The 20,228-nt window shown below is 40.5% G+C and overlaps 1 protein-coding gene across 1 annotated transcript in view; it reads right to left on the bottom strand.

The window, feature by feature from the left end:
• Nucleotides 1-20,228, bottom strand: part of PTN (pleiotrophin) — a 79,681-nt gene that overhangs the window by 24,197 nt on the left and 35,256 nt on the right. The window contains exon 2 of the mRNA XM_072872275.1: nt 348-457. Within this exon, the coding sequence (XP_072728376.1) occupies nt 348-456 (109 nt within the window). The 5' untranslated portion in view covers nt 457. The remainder of the gene's footprint in view (nt 1-347; nt 458-20,228) is intronic.

The following is a 20,228-nucleotide window of genomic DNA, read 5'->3' as shown; positions in this document are numbered from 1 at the left end:
CACTGAACGAGCAACATGATAACTGCTCTTTCATCACTCCTGTTTAGTTCTCCCTAAGTCAAGCACGAATCTATTCCCAGAGCAAATTTTAAGCTGCCTTGCAATAACCACTCTGTGATAAACTGAGGACTCCAGTCTCCGGGGCTGTCAAGCTGCCAGCTTTCATAGAAACTACTTTCTGTTTTCCTGTTTAACACAGAACAACATGTCACAGCCACAAATCCCTACCCTATATGTCAAAAGGTTAATGAATGACCTGAATTTCATAACAAAACCAGAAGCATTTGACATTCTCCCACACATGCAATCTATCTCGGGGAGTAACTCTGAGTTACACTGGACCTTACCTGGTTTCTCTTTTTTGCCGGCCTCGGTGGTACTCACAGCTGCCAGAATGAAAACAAGTGCCAGGAGGGCAGCTGTGAACATTCGACGTTGCTGTTGTTGCTGTTGCATTCTGGGGATTAACAAGAGAGAGGAAAAAATGGTTGGTTAGACTGTAAAAAGTAGGAACCCATCTAGAGTGTTGCTACAGCATTTTTGGGAAGCTCTGCTTCAGGGCCACAAGACACAAGCAGGTCAAACGTAATTAGCCATTGGCAGAATGGGCAATTATCTTCATTCCAGAGAGAATACAAAGATTTTTAACAATTATGTTCCGGCCTGTGTACCAAATCCCTGATCTACATCGCTAATGTTACAGATGAGTTTTGCCACAGGAAATTCAGTAATTATTGCTCACCTTCTAGAAACCTGTCAGCCAATCAAGGCTCCTGATGGGCCTGGAACTTCTTTCTTCTTTCCTGACCTCTGGCTGTGATTTATTGTATAAAACTAAACATAACATATCCTTTGTGTTTCAGCTTACCCATTCATACGAAGTAGGGAATGCTACACTGTCCAACTTGCAAGCGTTCAAGTTTTTATTAGGCTTACTTGACATCTGAAAAGAGCTTCTTTCATGAAAACTTATATAGGTAATACGTGATGTATTATCTTTTCATTGGCATGTTGCTACCTACCTTTTCCTTCCCCTCCAATTAGTGTCTCTTCCTAATATAAATTAAGCTAATTACCTGAAATGCAAAATGGGCACAGAGATAGGACTTGCACACACAGCTAGAGGCTATCCATAGCATGCTAATGAACCCAAAATCTGGATTTGGGAAGCAAATATTGAAATATAAAAAGGTATTAAAAACATTTGCTTGGTGGTGAAGCATCAGTTATTAGCCAATCACCAAAATTCATTCAGAGCTGGCTGACTTCAATGGCTTACACACATATTTCCTTTTCACTTTGCTATAATTTGCATTGTCTCATTTTGGCAGTTTATCGGAAAGCAGGGCCATAACAAATACATATGTTAAAAATAAGCAACCTCCCCGTTTCCCAGAAACACTTCTCTAGTAGGCAGCCAGGTACCAAGACGATGGACTAGAGGTTGCTCAGATGGAAGGCTTCTCCAGCCTTTTTCAAACCAGGGCCCATGACATTCATGCTATGCCAGCCCTTGACACCACTCGGAGGTGCTAGCCACTAAGCTGGCCTTAAAAACTCAAATAAATTGATGTTACAGAGAATTTAGAGGCAACCTGAGCTCCTTTTGCTGAGCACAGCAACCTTAGGGAAGAAATAATTCTCACCATGAACAAAGTGTATTTGGAATTTAATTTAGCACTCCTCAGTATTCCCTGCTGGCAACCTCTTGTTCAAAAGCAACATAATTGTAATTAACGTGGAAAACAGGAGAGGAATATCAAACACACAGACTTTTAAGTATCCATCTTTAACATCATGCTAGAAGCCAGATGAGAAAATTTAATAGTTTTGTTTAAATAAAGTTCATGTGAAGATTGCAAGAGACCTGGCATTCAAATGTCTGAAAGAGCTGTCATTAGTTTGGTTTACTTCAAGAGAAAGTAGCATTTCCCGTCATGAAGAAAGGACCACCAGCATCTCCAGTGAACTCAAACAGCCCAGAGCTAGAGAGCGCGAGTCCTGTGTGAGCTTGGGTTTGTTTTTCCCGTTCTTCTGCTACATGTTTCCACTTAGAAAGCCTCTCACATTTTACAAAAAATGAAATAAATAAATAAATAAATAAAACAATGAAAAAAATAAATATGCAACCTGCCTTTTTATTCATCTTACCTCAAATTGGTTCTCCATAACCACAGTTGCAACACTGTTAAGACACCAAACTCCCCCCCCTCAGCCCCTTTCCCTTGGCGAAATTTCACCACCAGTAGCATTGCACCTCACCTCACATCCCATTTTCACAAGAATTTATCTTCTCACCTCTTGTCATCTAAACAACTCACCAGACTCCCTCGTTGAAGGAGTATTAAGTGCTTGTGTGGAAACATATGGAAAGAGAGAAATACTTCCACAACTTCCAGACACGGTCCCAAGCATGCTGTCTGGGGATGTCAGGACCTCAAGCAAGGCAGCACCAGTGGGTTTGTGGCACAGGATGTCACCACATGCAAGAGACACCCGCTGTGGGCTTGGGGCTCCCTCCTGCATCCCTGCTGCCCACCCCAGGGACCTGGGATGCGGTCACACACACCCCCACGGGCTGAGGGCAGTCACCGGGCGCCGTGGATAACTGTCTCTAGGGAAGCTGCCTTATATTAAGTTGACAGAGACTCAAATTCAAATATGATCGACATTATTTTCAGCAAAACAGGCAGGGAAAATAGCTGGGGTTTGGAGTCTGAAATGTTCCAGAAGCCCTATAAACAAAACCACACGGAGCCTTAATATAGCATGTTTTCCTAAGACTTCAAGTCTCTGTATAGCCAAAATACTTGACAAGTTGTCTAAGGCAAACAGTAAACCTGCAGATATATATATATATGTGTGTGTGTGTGTGTGTGTGTGTATATATCTCTCCCCCCGGCAGAGCGAGCCAGGCTGCTTCCTAAAGTGCCTTGGCTATTAGGAACAAGTGAAAAGCCATGTTGTACAGAAGGAGGCCTTGCCTCTCACCACACCAACACCTCGAACTTGATGTAACCAGTGTGATTATAGAAAATTGCATAATTGTTTTACATGACAGATCAGCAGGGGCAGGTGCTTCCACAAAATTACAAACATCCCCTATGGCCTATATACAGTACCCATCAAATATGAGATATTATTTCAGAAGACCAGAAAATCCCACCTATCAGTAATCGTTTGAGTTCAATCTTCAGTTTTCCTTGCAAATGTTTCAGCTGGCCATTAAGACGATGGATGAAGAGAAAAACTTGTCAAACTGGACTTGGTTTTGAAAACAATATATACCACTGAAAAAAAACCCAACCCCTTTGTCTTCCCCCCTTCCCCCAAATTTGAAGGTAACAATTTTTCCTTTTCATTAGATTCTGTGATAACATTTCCAGTTCAACCTTTGCTTTAAAGAACTGCCAAAAATGTTAATAGCAATAAAAAAACAAGTGTTTCACGACATGCAAAATGGACGACTCCTGGTTTTGTTTTCTTTTGTAATGAGCCTTCTATCTACACCAATGGTAACAAGTAAATTGTGTGTCATGAAGGGAAAGTATTTCTAAAATCCTGTATGACAGCCCCTGAACAGCGCGAGGCAGCAGCATTTAAACAAACGGCAGTGGCATTTACAACCAACAGGAAGAGACAAAAATAAAAGAGAAGGAAAGAAAAGAGACATTTGGGGTGGGGCTCCAGGAAACTTCAGAAGAGAGAAAAGGCAAAGAGAGAGAAAGAGAGTTTAGAACAGTTTAAACGGTAAGCTGGAACTAAGATCAGAAAAAGAGAGTGAATAACCATGAAAAGAGCACCAAAACAGGAATGAGAGAAGAGAGAAGTAGTTAATGACGGTTAAACACTGAAACAGAGAGTGTTAGGAAAACATGACGTGTGTAGTGAGGTAAGAAGTGAAGCCCAGCCGAGATGCACTGTAGCAAGTGGCTTCTCCCAACAAAAATGAAGCACAGGAATTACTTCAGTCTTACAGTTGATTTCACAGTCAATCTCTGCTTGGGAGTAAAAAATGAAAGGAAAATTTAAATATGGGAGGCGATCAGAAAATTAATGAGTTCATCAACCATACATCCATGGGTTCAATTGCATGTTGAGCACCAGAGAGAGAGAGTCAGGAAAGAGGCACAGTACCGCTGCATTTTAAAGGACCTTCTGAGCGGAGCTTGAGCCTCCCAATCCAAATCCTGCACTAACCCCGACCTGATTTTACAATCGCACTCATCTCTCCTGAACCTAATTCATTAAATCATTCATTTCCTGTGATGAGTACAGTCCACATGACTAAGTGTACCAACTCTTTTAGGAAATACCTTTCCTATGGACTGCAGCACACAAATCCCAGCTCTACCAGAGACCCAAACCAGTACCCACATAGCACAGCACATGCAGACACTTCAATTTGGGTCCTGAAGCACTACAGATGCTTTCATGCAGTGCCAGGCTTTGTCTAACAGCCCCAGAGAAAAATTTTACTCCTTCCAACCCAAGACCCTGCACATGCAGCTTGCTTCCTTCATACCCAAGCTGGCAGCCCAGGTGTTTTCATGCTGTCCTCTGCAGACCTTTGGATGCCTGCTAGTGCAAGTCAAGCTTGCTGGAGCAACTCTGTCTGCACTCATGCAATTAACTCATACACAGGTTCTCCATTTCTCACATCTGAACAAGTCTTTCCTGAACACAAGCATCCAACAAACCAATTGCAGATGAAGCTCCTTCGGTGAGCAAGTGTTTATTTTTCATAGCCTTACTTAAACTAGCATATGCAGCGCATCCTAGGATCACATATGCCTTTTGCAGGTGGCTTTTTTGCTGTTAATAACTATTACTCACAAGCCCTTCCCTTCATCTGTTCTTTCCAAAGCAACTGGCAAAGTCCCAGATTATAGAAGCAAGTATTTTATTATTAGTCCATATGAGTATAATCTCCTACACTGAACTATCAGGTTTTCTCACGTGATTTAACCCGTCCATATCCTCCAGCTCTTCCAATATAATATGCCAAACATCAGCTGTGTTGATAATGCCGTTACCCTGCAACCCTGCATGTACTGCAATACTATATGTATTGCCATCGCTAATGACAGGCCACGAGCTTTGTAGTGAGTTTGCAAGGCCTCAGGACTGAGGCTTGTCAAGGCTTTTGCTCTGTCTGAGCTTTCCCTGGCCTGTCTGCAGCTTTGTCACATTTGGTTTAGCTGCAACAGCAATTTTTCTAATTGACCAGCTAGCTACAGCTAATTTGATTTACTTTTCTTTGTCGTTGTATGGAGCCACCCAGGTTTTACAACTCTATTATAATAATGCACTACAGAGAAATACAGGACTGGTATCTTAGCAAAGGCCTTGAAAAGTGAGACATGGGATGCAGTGTACATGAGTACAGGTATGGGAGATACGAGATAGGGTACAGGATTGACAATGGAGACCCCCCAGCTATAAACAATTCACCCATAGTCAGATAAAGAAATGCAGACCTGGAGCTGGACAAAACTGGATATAGGAGTAAGAAAGCGAACACAAAAATAGTTTTCAACATACCTAAAAGGTGTCATATATAGTAAGTTTGCACATAACATGGAGCAGCAGACCAATGAAAAAAGAAAAAGGCATAAAGCATGTTAGCAAACATACAGAACCAACCCCAAGTTGATCCTAAAGTGAGGAAGAAGAAACCACCAACATGAACATCATATTCCTCCTGGCAAAGGACTCGAGATGCTGATAAGACACCATAACCCCCCCTACCACCAACACTATAACAAAACTACCAACCTTAGGGCCGAGAGGAGCTGGGGAAGGGTCAGCATAACATTAGGAAAAGCCATTGAATCTAAGTATATGTATAACAATTTTAATTGTGGTGGTGTTACTGTTATTAAAACATCTGCATAGGCATATTCCTTCTCTGTAATAATTACATCTACTCTAGTAATGATTCTTGGATTAGACCGTTAACATTTCAATTATAGTAACAATAAATTTTTGACTTTATAAAAATATATGTAAAAGGTATGGTTCCTCTTTGCCCATAAACAATATTTTGAGCATAACTATGACTCCCAGCTTCATCTTTTAGTACACTATCATTTTCATCCCATGATCATGAATAAATAAAATGCATCCCAAAAGCAGACTTAAATTCCTACAGCCCATTATTTCTCTTCACAACACTGCTCATTTCGCATCCTCTTTAAGCTCCCTACCCATGTTAGAACTACCTTTTGCACTAATCCCTCTTTTTTTCCTGCTTGAATTAATAATTTCTCATCAAGTCCCACAACAAATACTTTAATAAATTACAGTTTGATTAGTCCCAGATTAGTCACATCTACAAAATCAGTTTTTAAGTGAGCTAGTTTGGGAGATCAGTCTCCTTTCAGTAAACACATGCTGTGTTTAATGAAACTTAACATTTACCTCCACTTCTTAAATTATTCTCTTATTCAAAATGTGTCCTATTTTGCAGTCCATCAAGGGCCGATGAACATGTCTGCAGTTACCTGGATCTGTTTCTTTTCCCCTTCTTAATATAAATATTATATTTGCTATGCTCCAGTTGTACAACAGCAGGAAGTATCTGATGCATGTTTTAACAGTCTTAATGAATCTGAAACGTCGAGTGCCATTTTTGCAGTACTCTGAGATGGAAACACAGTTTTCTCTGTAAAACAGAGGTTAAGAGCATTCAGCTCTGAGGAGTTTGACCTCTGTAACAGCTGCAGAAACTTCTGCTTCTCCAGGTCGCTTCCTCGTTCACCAGATGGCGAACGGCCCCATGTCCTACGTGATCTCCCATATTGAAAACCGAAGCAAATGCTCATACACTTTTGGAGCCAGACCTTTGTGAACTGTAATCTTCAAACTGTAAAATGTTCCCCCTACCCTCACACACATACACTTTTCCTTTGTTGTCTTTATTTGCAGGACTGGGGGGGGGGGGGGGGAACCTAGATTTGCTTTTCATTTCCCTTGCAAGATTTAAGTCAGCTTAGTTTTTGGTGAGTCTCAGCAATCTGCCACTTCTGGACTTCCAAGACACTACTTTCTTGGATGATCAGTACCATTTTCTTAAATTCCTGCAAGCTCCTGACAGCACTTTAGTGGGCTGCTCCTCAGTTACATTTGGAATTCCTCTCTACAGGCTTTTTCCCCCCTCTTTTTTCTTGAGGAAACAAATTTCAATTTTTCTGTTTGTTTTTTTTTTACTTTGATACAAAGAGATTTGAAATAATCCTTTATTAAAAACCTTGCATTGGTCCAACACACATCACCAGTTTAATTTCTTAAAAATCAACTTTTAAAAGTGAAAACTTTAATTAGATTTATGTTCACAATCCTATGTAATATAAACTGAATCAGCTTGTTAACAATTGATACAAGTGGTTATTTTTAAGGATGAGCTTTAAGAATGAGCTGTAAGGTCACACTAAATTAAATTCTAAAATAGCACCAACTTTTTATAGTCCTATGGTAGGTAGTGAAGAAATCACATCCACAAATAATTAGCTCCTATTATTATTAGCACCATTTACCTTCTAATCTAAATTTGGAAAGATAAACCCTTCTATAATGAGAGATCTCCTTATATTTTCCTCCTGCATAACACTATAAGGACTTCTAACTTAATCCACATCCAACTTTGGGTTGACACAAAAACAGTAGATATTTTTCCATACGCCTCCAAAGTAGTTTTGAGTCATATGAATCCTATCTTATACATACCAGTAGTTCTTATTTGTTTACACAGTGTATCATTAATTTCCATTATAGCTATATCACTTTTACTCTGGTTTCTATGTTTTCTGGACCTTTTCTATGTTTTCCTGTCTACCAGTCATGATTACCATTTCAGAGTGGGTGTGGGCTAACCCAATAATATCCATTTGCAGGTACTACACCTCTTTCCAGGTTCTCTAATTCATTGCCCAGGCCACCTGTACCTGATATTTCTCTCTGATCTCACCCAAATGTCTTCTAGGTACCAGCTTTTCATTAAGTGTCTTTCCACCCCGACTACTGCAGTTTTCAACAGCAGTAATTTATTTCTTTGTCTAGGCTACACTGCCCCTGTAATGTTGCTTCTTTATCTAATGCTAAATCTTTATTCACCTTATTTTTCCTTCCTGAGTACTAGAAGTAGACATGGAGATCACATACATTTCTCTGTATGCTTCTTTATGGGTAAACATCCCCAAACTCTCCTCACAGCACAAAGCCTTGAGCCAACTTGCTGATCTTCATCATTTAGTTGCACCTTCATAGACCAAAGAAATGCTGTGTTCATTTCAAACAGAACTACTACTATAGCCTGAGTAGTCTAAGCCTAAAAGTGAGCCAAGGTTTAAAGAAAGAAAGAACCTTTAATTATAACTGATTGCTCAACCAAATGATACTATCTCTGGCTGAAGAACCATGCCTTAATCTCATTTCTAACAATGGTTATGTTTCAGAACGATTTTATTAAAGACAACCTACTAGAATAATGATGAAACACCAGGTTTTCTTCTTTAGTCAAATTAAGTAATGAAATGATATTTTACTCTTGGGGGGATTAGGGGGTGGGAGGGGGTGGGTGGGTTGGTCAGTGTACCACCCCCCCCCCCCATTAATTCAGAGACTTGCAGCTACTGCAATCCTGCCCAAAGCAAAACCTGTGTGCTCATTTCCCTTACTCCTTTTACTTCCCTGTCTGGGATCAGTATTCTCTTGTGATATAGTCATGAAATTCTGGGAGCTGCGTCAGCAACACTGAACAGTGGATGCCCGTGGTCTGAGTCTGTGTGCTAACAAGTTAGTTCAAAGCGGTGTAGGAAACCCTAAACCCTACTGAAAAAGGCTCCCTGCATTTCAGCCGCAGGAGGACGGCTGGGGTAGTGTGCCCAGTGTCTCAGCGCCCAGCCTCCAGGTGCCCGTTCCAACATGCACGACACCGTGCAGCCGGCAGGTTGCTCTGTCTGGCAAAATGATATAGAATCAGGGAGTTTCAAATAGCAGGCGCTTCTCAGCTTGTCTTTTTTCTATTCCCTCCTTTGCTTCTATGTTGGGGGGACGCAATGCTCTGCCCTCCATGCAGGAGAGAGGAAGCTGGCAAGAAGTACCTGGTAGGAAAGAGGCAATTGCTTCCAAGGTGAACCGGTACTGGAAGGAGTTCGGTAAGCAGTAATTTATTCAGCAGTATACTGGCAAATTTAAAAAAAGAGTAAAATTGAGTATAACTATCTGTTGCTGCAGATCAGCCAGGGAGAAGTGAGAAAACTCTAGAAGGCTAAAATGATATTTGGCAAACTTTTTTTTTTTTTTAAATCAGCATTTATGCTCAGCTACAGCATAGGGTACCCGTAATAACAAGCCAGAATCAAAGAGTCAGCTAAAAAGGAAAAAAATCACAGCATGACCCTTCTGATAAGCCCAAGTCAAACACTTCACTTAAAAAATTGCAGTGTGCAGCTCGGGGACTACATTTTTCAATATGTAATCAACTTCATGTTCTCTTTTCAACATGGACATCATTAAGGGCCAGAAAAAACAGCATTGAGGCCAGTGACTTATGCCAATGCCATAAAAATAAGCAGGGAACCAAGAGCTGCGTGACTGAAGAAAATTATTAAAATGTAAACAACAAAAAGTCAAAACCAATGATCAATTAACATGCCCCATCTAGCTTTGTTCAAGTAAATAAGCTAAAGTAATTAGTTAAGTTGTGGATAACAGTTCCCCTACCCTTTGATATTTGCATAGTTGATTGCATGTTTGTCTCTCACATCAGGCTAAGGCAAACACACATGCTGTGGATATTTTATATTTCTAGTTCCCCAGACATAAATTAATAGTTCAAGTTGATAACAGATACCCCTGGGTACATGAATTCTGCCTTTTAGTGCTGAGCATAATTTAGACTGACTCAAGACTCAAGAAAAGAGCTGGTCCACACAAATACAGGACAGAACATTTCTGCCATTTTTCCAAAATATTTTGCCAAAATTAAAATGTTTTAGGGGAGAAGATAATTTTCAACAAGATAGCAAGTTTTTGAAAGCATTTTTATGAATTAATTTTCTTTTTCTTCCTTTTCACTAATATTAAATGTATTCCCTTCCATTAAAAATATAAATTTACATAAGCTATACAAAGGATCCTACTGTTTCTCATAAGCAGAATCTCCAGATACTTCTGCAATATAACATCAGACCTAGAAATCTGAACCTCCATTTGGACTTCTCATTAGCCAGCTCTACCTCTCAGGGAGCACCAAGAGCTATGCAATTCCTTCATAGCAAGTTTTAAGCAAAATTTTGCCAACCCAGGACACTATAAGCCTTTATCTGATCACAGAAGAAGGAATCAATTATAAAAGGTGTCATTTTTTTTTGGTGAAAGTTTAGCATTCACACAGTAGTGTTGTGAACAAAAAATTTAATGGTAACAAATAGTTTCTCCCTGAGAGAAGTGTAGTTCAGTGGAAACACAGAGCTAAACAAACACAACAGGCAGTACGGATGGTTAAAAGGCCAGGGAACTAAAAATCTAATAGACATGGCCAAAACCCTCCAAAGGGGATTCTCTATTTCCAAATTTCCAACATGAGATTTTACAAAAGTGATTTTATTTTCAGAAAGGCTAGGGAACACACCTAATATTTTTAAAACATCATAACTGCAAAAAAACCCCATTCAGTATCATAAGCTGATGTTAAGAAATTAACCATGTCAATAAAAGGATGAAAAAACCTGCTGTCCTTTCAAGAGATGCATTACATTTAATAAATGTAAAAGGAGCAGTTGCTATTTTCTCTGTTGGTCCCCAACCAGTGTATAGAGATCATTTTCTTAGCCCTGGCCTTAAAAATTTCTCAATTTCTCTTAGAAACTACATCATTGAAATGAACATCACTGTTGAAATCAGTTTTCTCTCCTTCTCCTCTCCCCAAGCTCTTATTTGCTTTCATCCACAATGCGCACATTTTCTTCCTCTCTTTTGCTCGTGGCGGGTCTGAGCAAGTCAGGGCTCTCGAGCAATAACTAATACTGACTTCTGCAACTGCCTCTTCTATTAACCTTCCCCTCCCACTGCTCTAGCTGAGAGGCTGAAGAAAACAAAACAAAAAACTCAAACCAAGGCTGATATTTCAGTTCGTTCTGCTGTATTTCCAGATCCTAACTGAAAAAGACATTTTAAGCCACTTCTGTTACTGTGATTTTTTTCCCTCCCTGCTCTTCCCACAATGATCACAGCTGCTGTGGCACATCTATGAAGTCACACTGGGGTTCTTTACACTTTCATTTCTCCAAGACTAAAGATGAGATTAAACAGTCCTGGATTTGACCAGCCAACAACTCTCCTGGAAGACCACAGGAGACTCACCTCCATTCTCTCCAATTACTTTCCTTTCAGTGAGAGCGAGGCCAAGCTGCTGACTCAAGTCTCCTGTGTATCATCTGCATCAATGCGTCTCTCCTGGAGAATCCACGTGTTGTGGTCATGAGTTTCCGCAGCCACAACTATGGGTAAATCCTCTCTATTTTCTTTGACTCCATCTTCACGGCTCCCCCAGTGTGCAAAAGATATAATTACTTGATAATGGCAGAGGGACAAAGCATGTCTATCTGAGGGAAAACAAGCTCTTATTACAGTTATTCTTTCTGCTTCCTTTCCTACCCCAAAGTGACTGGTGTCTTTGCTCTACCTAAATGTTCTTTTGGTTGCCCAAGATTATTAAGACAAAAAGTATTTTTTCACGGTTTTGCAATGCCTCTGACAAGTGTCGAGATCCCTACTACTTGGGTACCATGACACTACAAGACCAGAAAAGAGCAAATAAACACGGTAATACAGAGTCTTCTGGTATAAGGAGTACAGCTGACATCTGCTTGGCTAGATAATGTATTTTCATCTGCCAGAGATTAATTTGGGTATCTTCTGAAAATGTTACAGTACGGAGTGGCATATTCCCATCCACTTGCTAAGCAGAGGGCAGAAAAGAGTCTCTCATTGTCCCTGTCTGGCCAAGAGAACATTTTCTTCACTATTATAAATTAATTTCTTGAACCAGAATAAATTGATGAAGCCTCATTTTCTTGACTGCAGCAGTTGTAACAATGTCCTATGGGTATCACAATCAGAAAAAAACAGGCGCGATCGATGAATATAACTATTTTTGTAACTAGGTCCACAGCCAAAGATTATTATTACTACGAGGAAAAAAAACTGTGTGCAGATCTACACCGATGTCACCACAGCCCCAGTGGTCACAGCATTATTGCGAATGCATCATGATTTGGGAGCTGTTTAAGCTGTGACATGATTTTCCTAATGAACAGCTGTACCATACAAGCCAGGCAGATGCCTCCACTGCATTCACGTTTTCTTTTTCTGCCTCTGCCCCAATGAGGACATTTTCAGCTCAATGGCAATAGGCAAATCACAGCATCTGCCACTGTCCTCATGTCTCCATCTATGAAACAGGGATAATAGCTCTTGCCTCCTTCAAAAAAACACTGAGAAACCCATAATAAAAATTATGTGAAGGGGGGGTCATTTTATTATCTAGCATCTGCTGCAGCTTGCTCTACTTTCCTGGATCTCATGCCTCCATGGTTCCAGGCTTTGAGCAGGGTGGCCAGACCCCCCCAAGCAGAGGAGAGCAGCAGCAACACTGTGCAGCTCCCAATGGCTCAGCATATTGTTGAGGGAAAGCTGCAAGACACAGCAGAACCCCTTTATCTTTGATAACTAACTTTCCTTAAAAGTAACCAGATTTTATGAAATACTTAAGTTTTGATTTGCCTGAGCTGACTGTCAGGCTGGAGACTTTTTTTTCCCTCCAATCAGACTCTTGGAAATACTCCATACTCCTAAAGAAAATAGCCCATTTTATTTCCTTTACTTACTATGACTCCCTGTCTCCTTTGCTGTCTATTCAGATGGCACTCCAAAACATGCAATGCAGTCAGAAACCTATTTAAGCTGAAAGCACATGGCCTCTCACCTATGCCCTCTATTAATCTTTTCAAGGGACTGCATTTTCTTTTTTTTTTCAGGGGAATTCTCTTTGCTTCAAGTGACAAATCTCATAGCATTGGCACATCTATGCAAAAATGAATGAGGAAGAAATTAATTCAACTGAAACAAATGTGACGTGCACATGAAATTTGTGTTTTGGCCACATTATAACACAGGGCTAGAATGTGTTTTTAAATCATTCTCCTCCAAAAGCTGTTCAAGAGCAAGGGCAGCAGTTGTGTAGTATGTTATCTCCTCTTTGGCAGTCAGAAAGCAAATTCAATCTCCGAGGCACATATGCCCTCCAGTATGATACCAGTCAGCAAAGAAAGAGAATAGCCCAGACCTCATCTTCTGCAATTGATATTCATAGAAGCATTTAGGTTGGAAAAGACCTTTAAGATCATCACATCCAACCGTTAACCTAACACTGCCAAGTCCACCACTAAACCATGTCTCTAAGCACCACATCTACACATCTTTTAAAAACCTCCAGGGATGGTGACTTAACCACTTCCCAGGGCAGCCTGTTCCAATGCTTGACAACCCTTTCAGTGAAGAAATTTTTCCTAATATCCCATCTAAACTTTCCCTGGTGCAACTTGAGGCCATTTCCTCTTGTCCTATCGCTTATTACTTGGGAGAAGAAGAGACCTCACTACAACCTCCTTTCAGGTACTTCATGGCCTTCCTACTTAGCTAGGGCTTTAAGAACTGCCTCTCTTGTTCCAGTGCAGTTTAACAACCACTCAGGATGGACCCTACCTTGAATTCACAAAAGGACATTCACCATGGCATTTAATGGTAGCAAAAAATGAGTTGGGATGCAGTGCTACTCCCTTTTCAGGTATGGGAGCCTGGCCAATGTTCACAATGGCCATATTAGTGCTAGTAACAAGCAAAACTTTTTGACGGCTGCAGTGAAGCACTGTTAGGCACTGATGGTGAACAGCTGCATTCTGTGACAGCACCTCAAAGTGGTGCCTCCATCCATAGGAGAATGTCCTAGAAACAAGCAAGCCAGGGGAAGAGAAGAAAGTGCAATCACCTTCACTTCGCAGAACAGAAACTGAGGTTGAGAGACATAAATCAACTTGCTTGTTAATTATCCAAAAACATGTGTGACAGAGAACTTTTTTCAGAAAATTTTAGTCTTGCACCTTAACCAGAAAAACATCCTAGACAGAAAATACCACTTTCAAATATGGCCAGGAAGTCAGAGTTGCCCCTGCTCCAGTTACTTACCCTATCTGCAATAAGTTTCATATTTCTATCCAAGGTAAAAAAATGCCAAAGGATATTGTATATCATTCGATGCAGATGGCAGAGGATGAAGTTGTACAGTGTGCAATATATGAGGTGAGACTTCAGAGCAGCTTTTTTCGCTTTTAGACTGTTGAGCTCTTTTGCTATATTCCATAAAATCTATCCATTTTGGAAGTCAATACAGAGATGCATACTTGCAGCAAAATTTTGGTAGCTACAGAATAAGCCTGCACGCTGCTGTAGGAGTACTATTCAAAGGACACTGTGCTGCAGGTACCTTCCAGCCATGCAACAGGTCAAAACACATTCAGTTTTTTAAATGCCTGTTTTCATCTACCCAGGGAGGGCAGGAATGTGTTTTCATGACTGATTAGCCTCCTCTGTTATCATCCTCATCTGCTGGAAGGTATTGGAAAAAATTAAGAAACTCCATTCAAATTAAAAATTCTTGTTATCTGACATCCCGGCTGTAATTTGATGGTCACCATCTCACCATGTTCTTTCAATTACCCTTCCAAGTCTCATCTTCTCTAATCTCAGATGATGTCTCCCCTCCTCTTCATTCCTTTATGCTTGTACACACATTTTTAAAGAGAATCTCCTTATAAGTCATTCTGCACCTTATGGCTGCTTCAGGTCACAAAGTTCTCTTAAGACAACTAAAACAACTCTTTTTAAACAAAAAATAAACAAAGTCCTCTCTCCAAACTGGAAGATAGCATTCATCAAACCACTGGAAGGTGAGCGTTCCTAAGGGAAGCCACGTCCTTCCAAAACCAGACACATATCCTATTCCATCTATGTTTCTGTAACAAAGAATAACTTCTAGCATTGGGAGAACATTAAGCAAGAACACAAGGAAAAAAAAAAATTTGTGACATTTAATAGTATAAATAACTATAATACTATTAAATATTTAACAGACTCATTGGATGGGAAGATCATACACACCAATAATGAGAGAACTGAAAATTCATTGAGTAACAGTAATGCAAAATTTGCAATGCAAAACTGAAACTCTTCTTAAAATGTGGGCAGGCAAGCACCTATTTCACAGTCTTCATTTTGCATCTGCCAGAGATCTCAGTATTCAATGTGCAAGTAGGACACAGAAATTCTCAGGGAGACAACTGGAGATTTTGGCAGCTAACTGAGGGAGAAGCAGATCCATTGTTATCCTGGGGGTCCAAACGGGAGAACTGGATACTCAAAGAGATTAAAAAAAAAAAAGTATTAAACATGTTGGAATTTAAGACCATCATCTTTGGTGTAGAGAGTTAAGAGCCAGCTGAGAATAACAAAATGATCCAAATGATTTTTCAGTTTATTCAAGATTCAGATAAATAAAAATGCAACAGGTCACACATGAAAAGCTTCCCTCAGAGTTGTCTTTCCAAACCACAATGGCTAAAGAGCTTTTTTTTCTTTTTATTTCTTTTTTTTTTTTTCAATAAAGTCTAGATTCTGCACAGACTTGTATGACAAGAGTCATACTTATGACATACTGTATCATCACAGTATCACAGAATAAGCCAGCAGATGCCAGAAAGTTAAGATTGCATTTAGGAAGAAAGAAGTTGGCATTTTTAACCTCCAAAGGGAGGCTACAGCCCTGGAGCAGGCTGAACTACTGCTAGAAGGCAGGTTTTATTCAAATTGAGTTCTTATAAACATATAAATAAGGTAATTTTTAAAAGCTGTATCTATGCCACATATCCAAATGTAATAATAACTAGAAGTAAAAAGAAAAAATTGCAGGCTGAGAACAGCTCAGATTTGTTGTTGATCTACTGGTTGATTGTTTCCAGACAATATCCTTTCCCAATTCTCCCCAAACTAGACTGCTTTTCAGCTTTGGACCTTACATCACAGCAACCAGGCTCTTGCTGAAGCTCTTTGAGAACCACCCTTTGGGACTTTGAACAATCAGTTAGTCACACAAACTTAGTGCTAATTCACCAGCAGAAATTAAAAGAAAGAGAAAAGCCATTTATGGTTATGCTTTTTTTCTTGAATTTTGTATTGATTTCAAAACAAAACTTTAAAGCTTGGAAGATCTGTCTTCAGGTCCTGTATGTGATTGATAGCTGAGGTTTTGACTGCTGTTTCCTACTCCTCAAGAGAGCTCTAGCTACATTTCAAAGATTTCTCAGGCGGGCATCTCAATTGCCCATACACAGAGAATTTGTCTCATACTACAGATATTTCTAACGGCCTCAAAGGCATTTTCATGGAAGGTAGGATTATTATGCCCTGGTGAATACTTAAGTATTTTATACCACATGATTAGCTTCCACAGGAAATGTGGAGAGACTACCACTACGAAGTGCCTTGTAGGACAGTATTTACAGCATTCAGATATCTGAGGTTTTGGCTGAAAAGAAAAACTTTTCCAATCCAACAGAGAGGGGATGTGAATCAGGACTCCTTCACTAAATAGCCTATCCAAAAGACTATTAGATAAGGGCAAGGCAGTACGATATAGAGTAGCCTCACTGCTCTCTTCTCCCTTGCACAGGCAGCAGTTACTCCATAAACTTTTTAACTTAACCTACAGTTATGTGTAGCTACATCTCATAACTGCATTTTTCAGTGAATAAAATATTTGCCAAGTGTGATTCAACAGAATTTTCTTGAGAACTTGTCTCTCAGCAGAGTTGCAAGACAGTCCTCTTTTTTCATGTGTGAAAGAAACGGCTCGTAAGCACTTCAATCATCATAAAGGCAGAATTTTTAGAACAAAATGCCATCTTTTTCTCTTCCCTGCATGCTGCACTCAGGGATACTTAGAGATTCAAGTGAGAGAACTCCATAGCCAAAACCATGTTTTTCAGATGATATTCCTAAAGCTGAAGCCCAGGTGGTCTCTTTAGAGCCTGCTGATGAGTGGAGCTCTAGGGATCACATTGTTTACACCATTTGGGATGTACATTTTTTTCCCTTCCTCATACAAACTGCCACTTCTCCTCCTCCCATTCTTCTGCACTGCTATTACGTGCAGAAATTCAGTACTGTATTTCCCCATATGAAGAAATTGGCAAGGAAAGACTGCGTGCTCTTGGCAGAAGTTTATCCTGGGATTATGCCAATAAACAATCATTTTCTGGTTGCCACAAGCATTCTATTATTTCAGTTTGGCCATTCAGTCCACTCCAGTTCAGCTCCGTTAGTGCTTCCTTAATAAACCCTTATTATCAGGGGCTTAGGCCTCAGTCATTTGAATTCATGCTCAGCTGGGACTTGGTATTCAGGGACCCAGTCCTAATGTCCTTAAAAAAAAAAAAATATAGTTAAAACACTTTGCCACAGAGCAGAGACAATGGAATTTCGTTGGCTGCAAGTTATATTTGCATTCTTAAAGACTTCAGAAAAGCTGGGTTTTGAGGCTTGTTTTATAAACAACACTTGGAGGCTTTGGTTCTCGCTAAAGGAGAAATGTGACAGCAGTCTCTTGCCTTCTTCATGCTTCTTTGCATGTATATGACTGTTGTTTAGCACAAATAGATTTCATTTTCTCATCCATTTTTAACCACCTACTTTTGGAGCTAGATCTTTTTGGGGGGAAAACCCAAAAGCACCTTGAAGCTCCCACTGGGGTAGGTACCAAGTGGTGATAGCACCTGAGACAGCTCCTCCTCCTGTGGCACAACTCACAGCTGCTCCACTGACTTGGTGCCTACTGAGGAGGCAGCTCAAGCCGCTTATCTGTACAGCACAGGCTTTACAGCTTTCATCCAGGCACCTCAGTTCTCCTAGAAAGCGGCAGGCAGTCTGCATCACTAAGGGCACCACACGCACACACTGAATTAGCAAGGTGACCAGCTCCAGACATTGAATTTTAAGCAACTGAAGTCAACTTCATTGCTGCACAGATCAATTAAGAAAAACAGTTTGCCCGGAGATTAGTTCTAAATCCCAGACTGTTGGGTTTGCCACTGAAAAAAGCTCACAGCCACCTCCCTCATGTACCCCACTGTCATAAACCCCCTAATATTTAACTTCTTCTTGATTTTCTATTCTTTACGATAAAAGTGTAAAAGCCATTAATCATAGCTATTTACTGGCCCCGGGCTGGATGTCTTTATGCTGTGCCTGTGCAGGGCAGCAGTGGCATGTATACCTCAGACACAGCAAGGATTGCATCTGTCTGCTCTTCTGCAGCAAGTTCTCTTTGTACAAGCTGGATTCTACTGTAGTTACAGTGGCAGCCTCTAGAAACCAACTTTTAAATGCAAAAAGGTGTATCACCCATGGATCAAATTAGTAAGGCTTTACATTATATTTATGTTCCTTCCCTTCCAATATATCATCCATCAATATCATACCATCCTTACTCTCCTAGAGACAAGCACCAGTGAAAAACATTCTCATCTACTCCACCCTCTCCTTTGCTCTCTGCAATTATAATCAGATATGCAAACCACAGAAAATGGAATCTCTGCCCTGCATCCTAATAAGGGTGGCTGGTCCCCTAGAACAAAATGGGTTGCAAGATGTGGAAGTCACTGCTGACTTGTTTTGGAAGTAGGAACAGGAGAAAACGAAAAAAGCATGATAAAAACACTTCTACAGTGAAGTCCTCCTCCACTTGCTACTGCTAGTCACTCTGCAGGTTGCCACAGAGAGTAGTCCATCCTGGGAGGACAGGGAAAGTGCAGAGGGTTTCCTCAAAGAGGTGCTTCTAGTCCAGACAGAATCCCTTGGGAACACTTTTTGTCTCTGTTCCCATAAACCCAACCGAAACCCCTTACTGTTATTGCTGGTTGAGGAATTTGGAGAAGAGCATGGTAAAAACAGCCTTCCAGGGACTGCACTGCTACTGAGAGCTGCCATAGTGGTAACAAAGCAGAGCTGGTGTGCGGCTGAAAGACCAGTTTCACAGGCTCCTCTCCGGACCTAGGGGCCCTCATCAGAGTGAAGAGCTCCTGAAGGCTCTGGATTCTTCCGTTACACCAGAATTACACACAGATGAGTCCTGAGACAACAAGAGTGCAATCGACCTCAAATGAAATCAGAGTCATATAAAACCTGTGAGATTGCAGCTGTCTAAAAATCAGACTAGAGCACCAGACCTTGTAAGACCTCCACTGCTTTTTATACTCTTCATGAGGGAGTAGAGAGATGAATATATTTGTAACTCTAAATGGTACTTCCCATTGGTCCTTTGTTTCGAATTTCTTCCCAGATGTTTAATGGACAGAAAAGTACTGTGTTATGCATGGTTGTTACAATTTCTGTAAAACAGAAATTCAGTTTCAATGAGTCTCCCAAGAACATGATCAATTTTAACTACTGAGTTTTGTCAGTTCTCATTTTTGTGAATTTGCAAGAAATAATGATGGGGGGGGGGGAAAGCCTTAATAAAACTGCAATATCTGAAGAAATTAATAGGCAAGTATGGGGGAGGGGTGGAGGAAGGAAAGAAGGAAAGGTGGGGGATGTCAGCTTTTGATAGTTTTGGAGGAAAGTTGTGACAACTCATGATTGGTTTAATTCTGTGCAGCTCAAACATGTAACGCAATCAGTCCATTCTCGTATCAGCAACACACCTACCACCAAGGAGCGATTTCCCCAGAAACACTCCAGGACTTTATTGCAAAACCCCAACCACAAGGTTAGTATAATCTATCATGAATTAAATGCATGATTTCTCATTAGGGAAGATAATTCAAAGGTCCTCGAGGTAGACTCATTTGTGATATCTGTATAGGTGCAATACAGCATTGCCCTCTGCTGGATTTTGAGCTGCCTACTCGTGCAAAAGTTGCCTCTGGCTGAGCTATAAAGGATGATTTTTAAACAAGCACTGTACTAATTATCACAAGGGAATATATCTTGCCACCAAGTAAGGAATTAAATAGTGAATTAATGCTTATTCCTAAGCCTTTCTTCTTTCACAGGACTAGCACTGCTTCAGACAGGGCCAGTGTTGACTCATTCAGCCCTTGCCTGGTCCA

This window comes from Ciconia boyciana, chromosome 1, assembly GCF_034638445.1.
Source record: "Ciconia boyciana chromosome 1, ASM3463844v1, whole genome shotgun sequence".
NCBI lineage: Eukaryota > Metazoa > Chordata > Aves > Ciconiiformes > Ciconiidae > Ciconia > Ciconia boyciana.
Note: the sequence above shows the minus strand (reverse complement) of the source record. Positions and strands in the feature narration are given on the sequence as shown.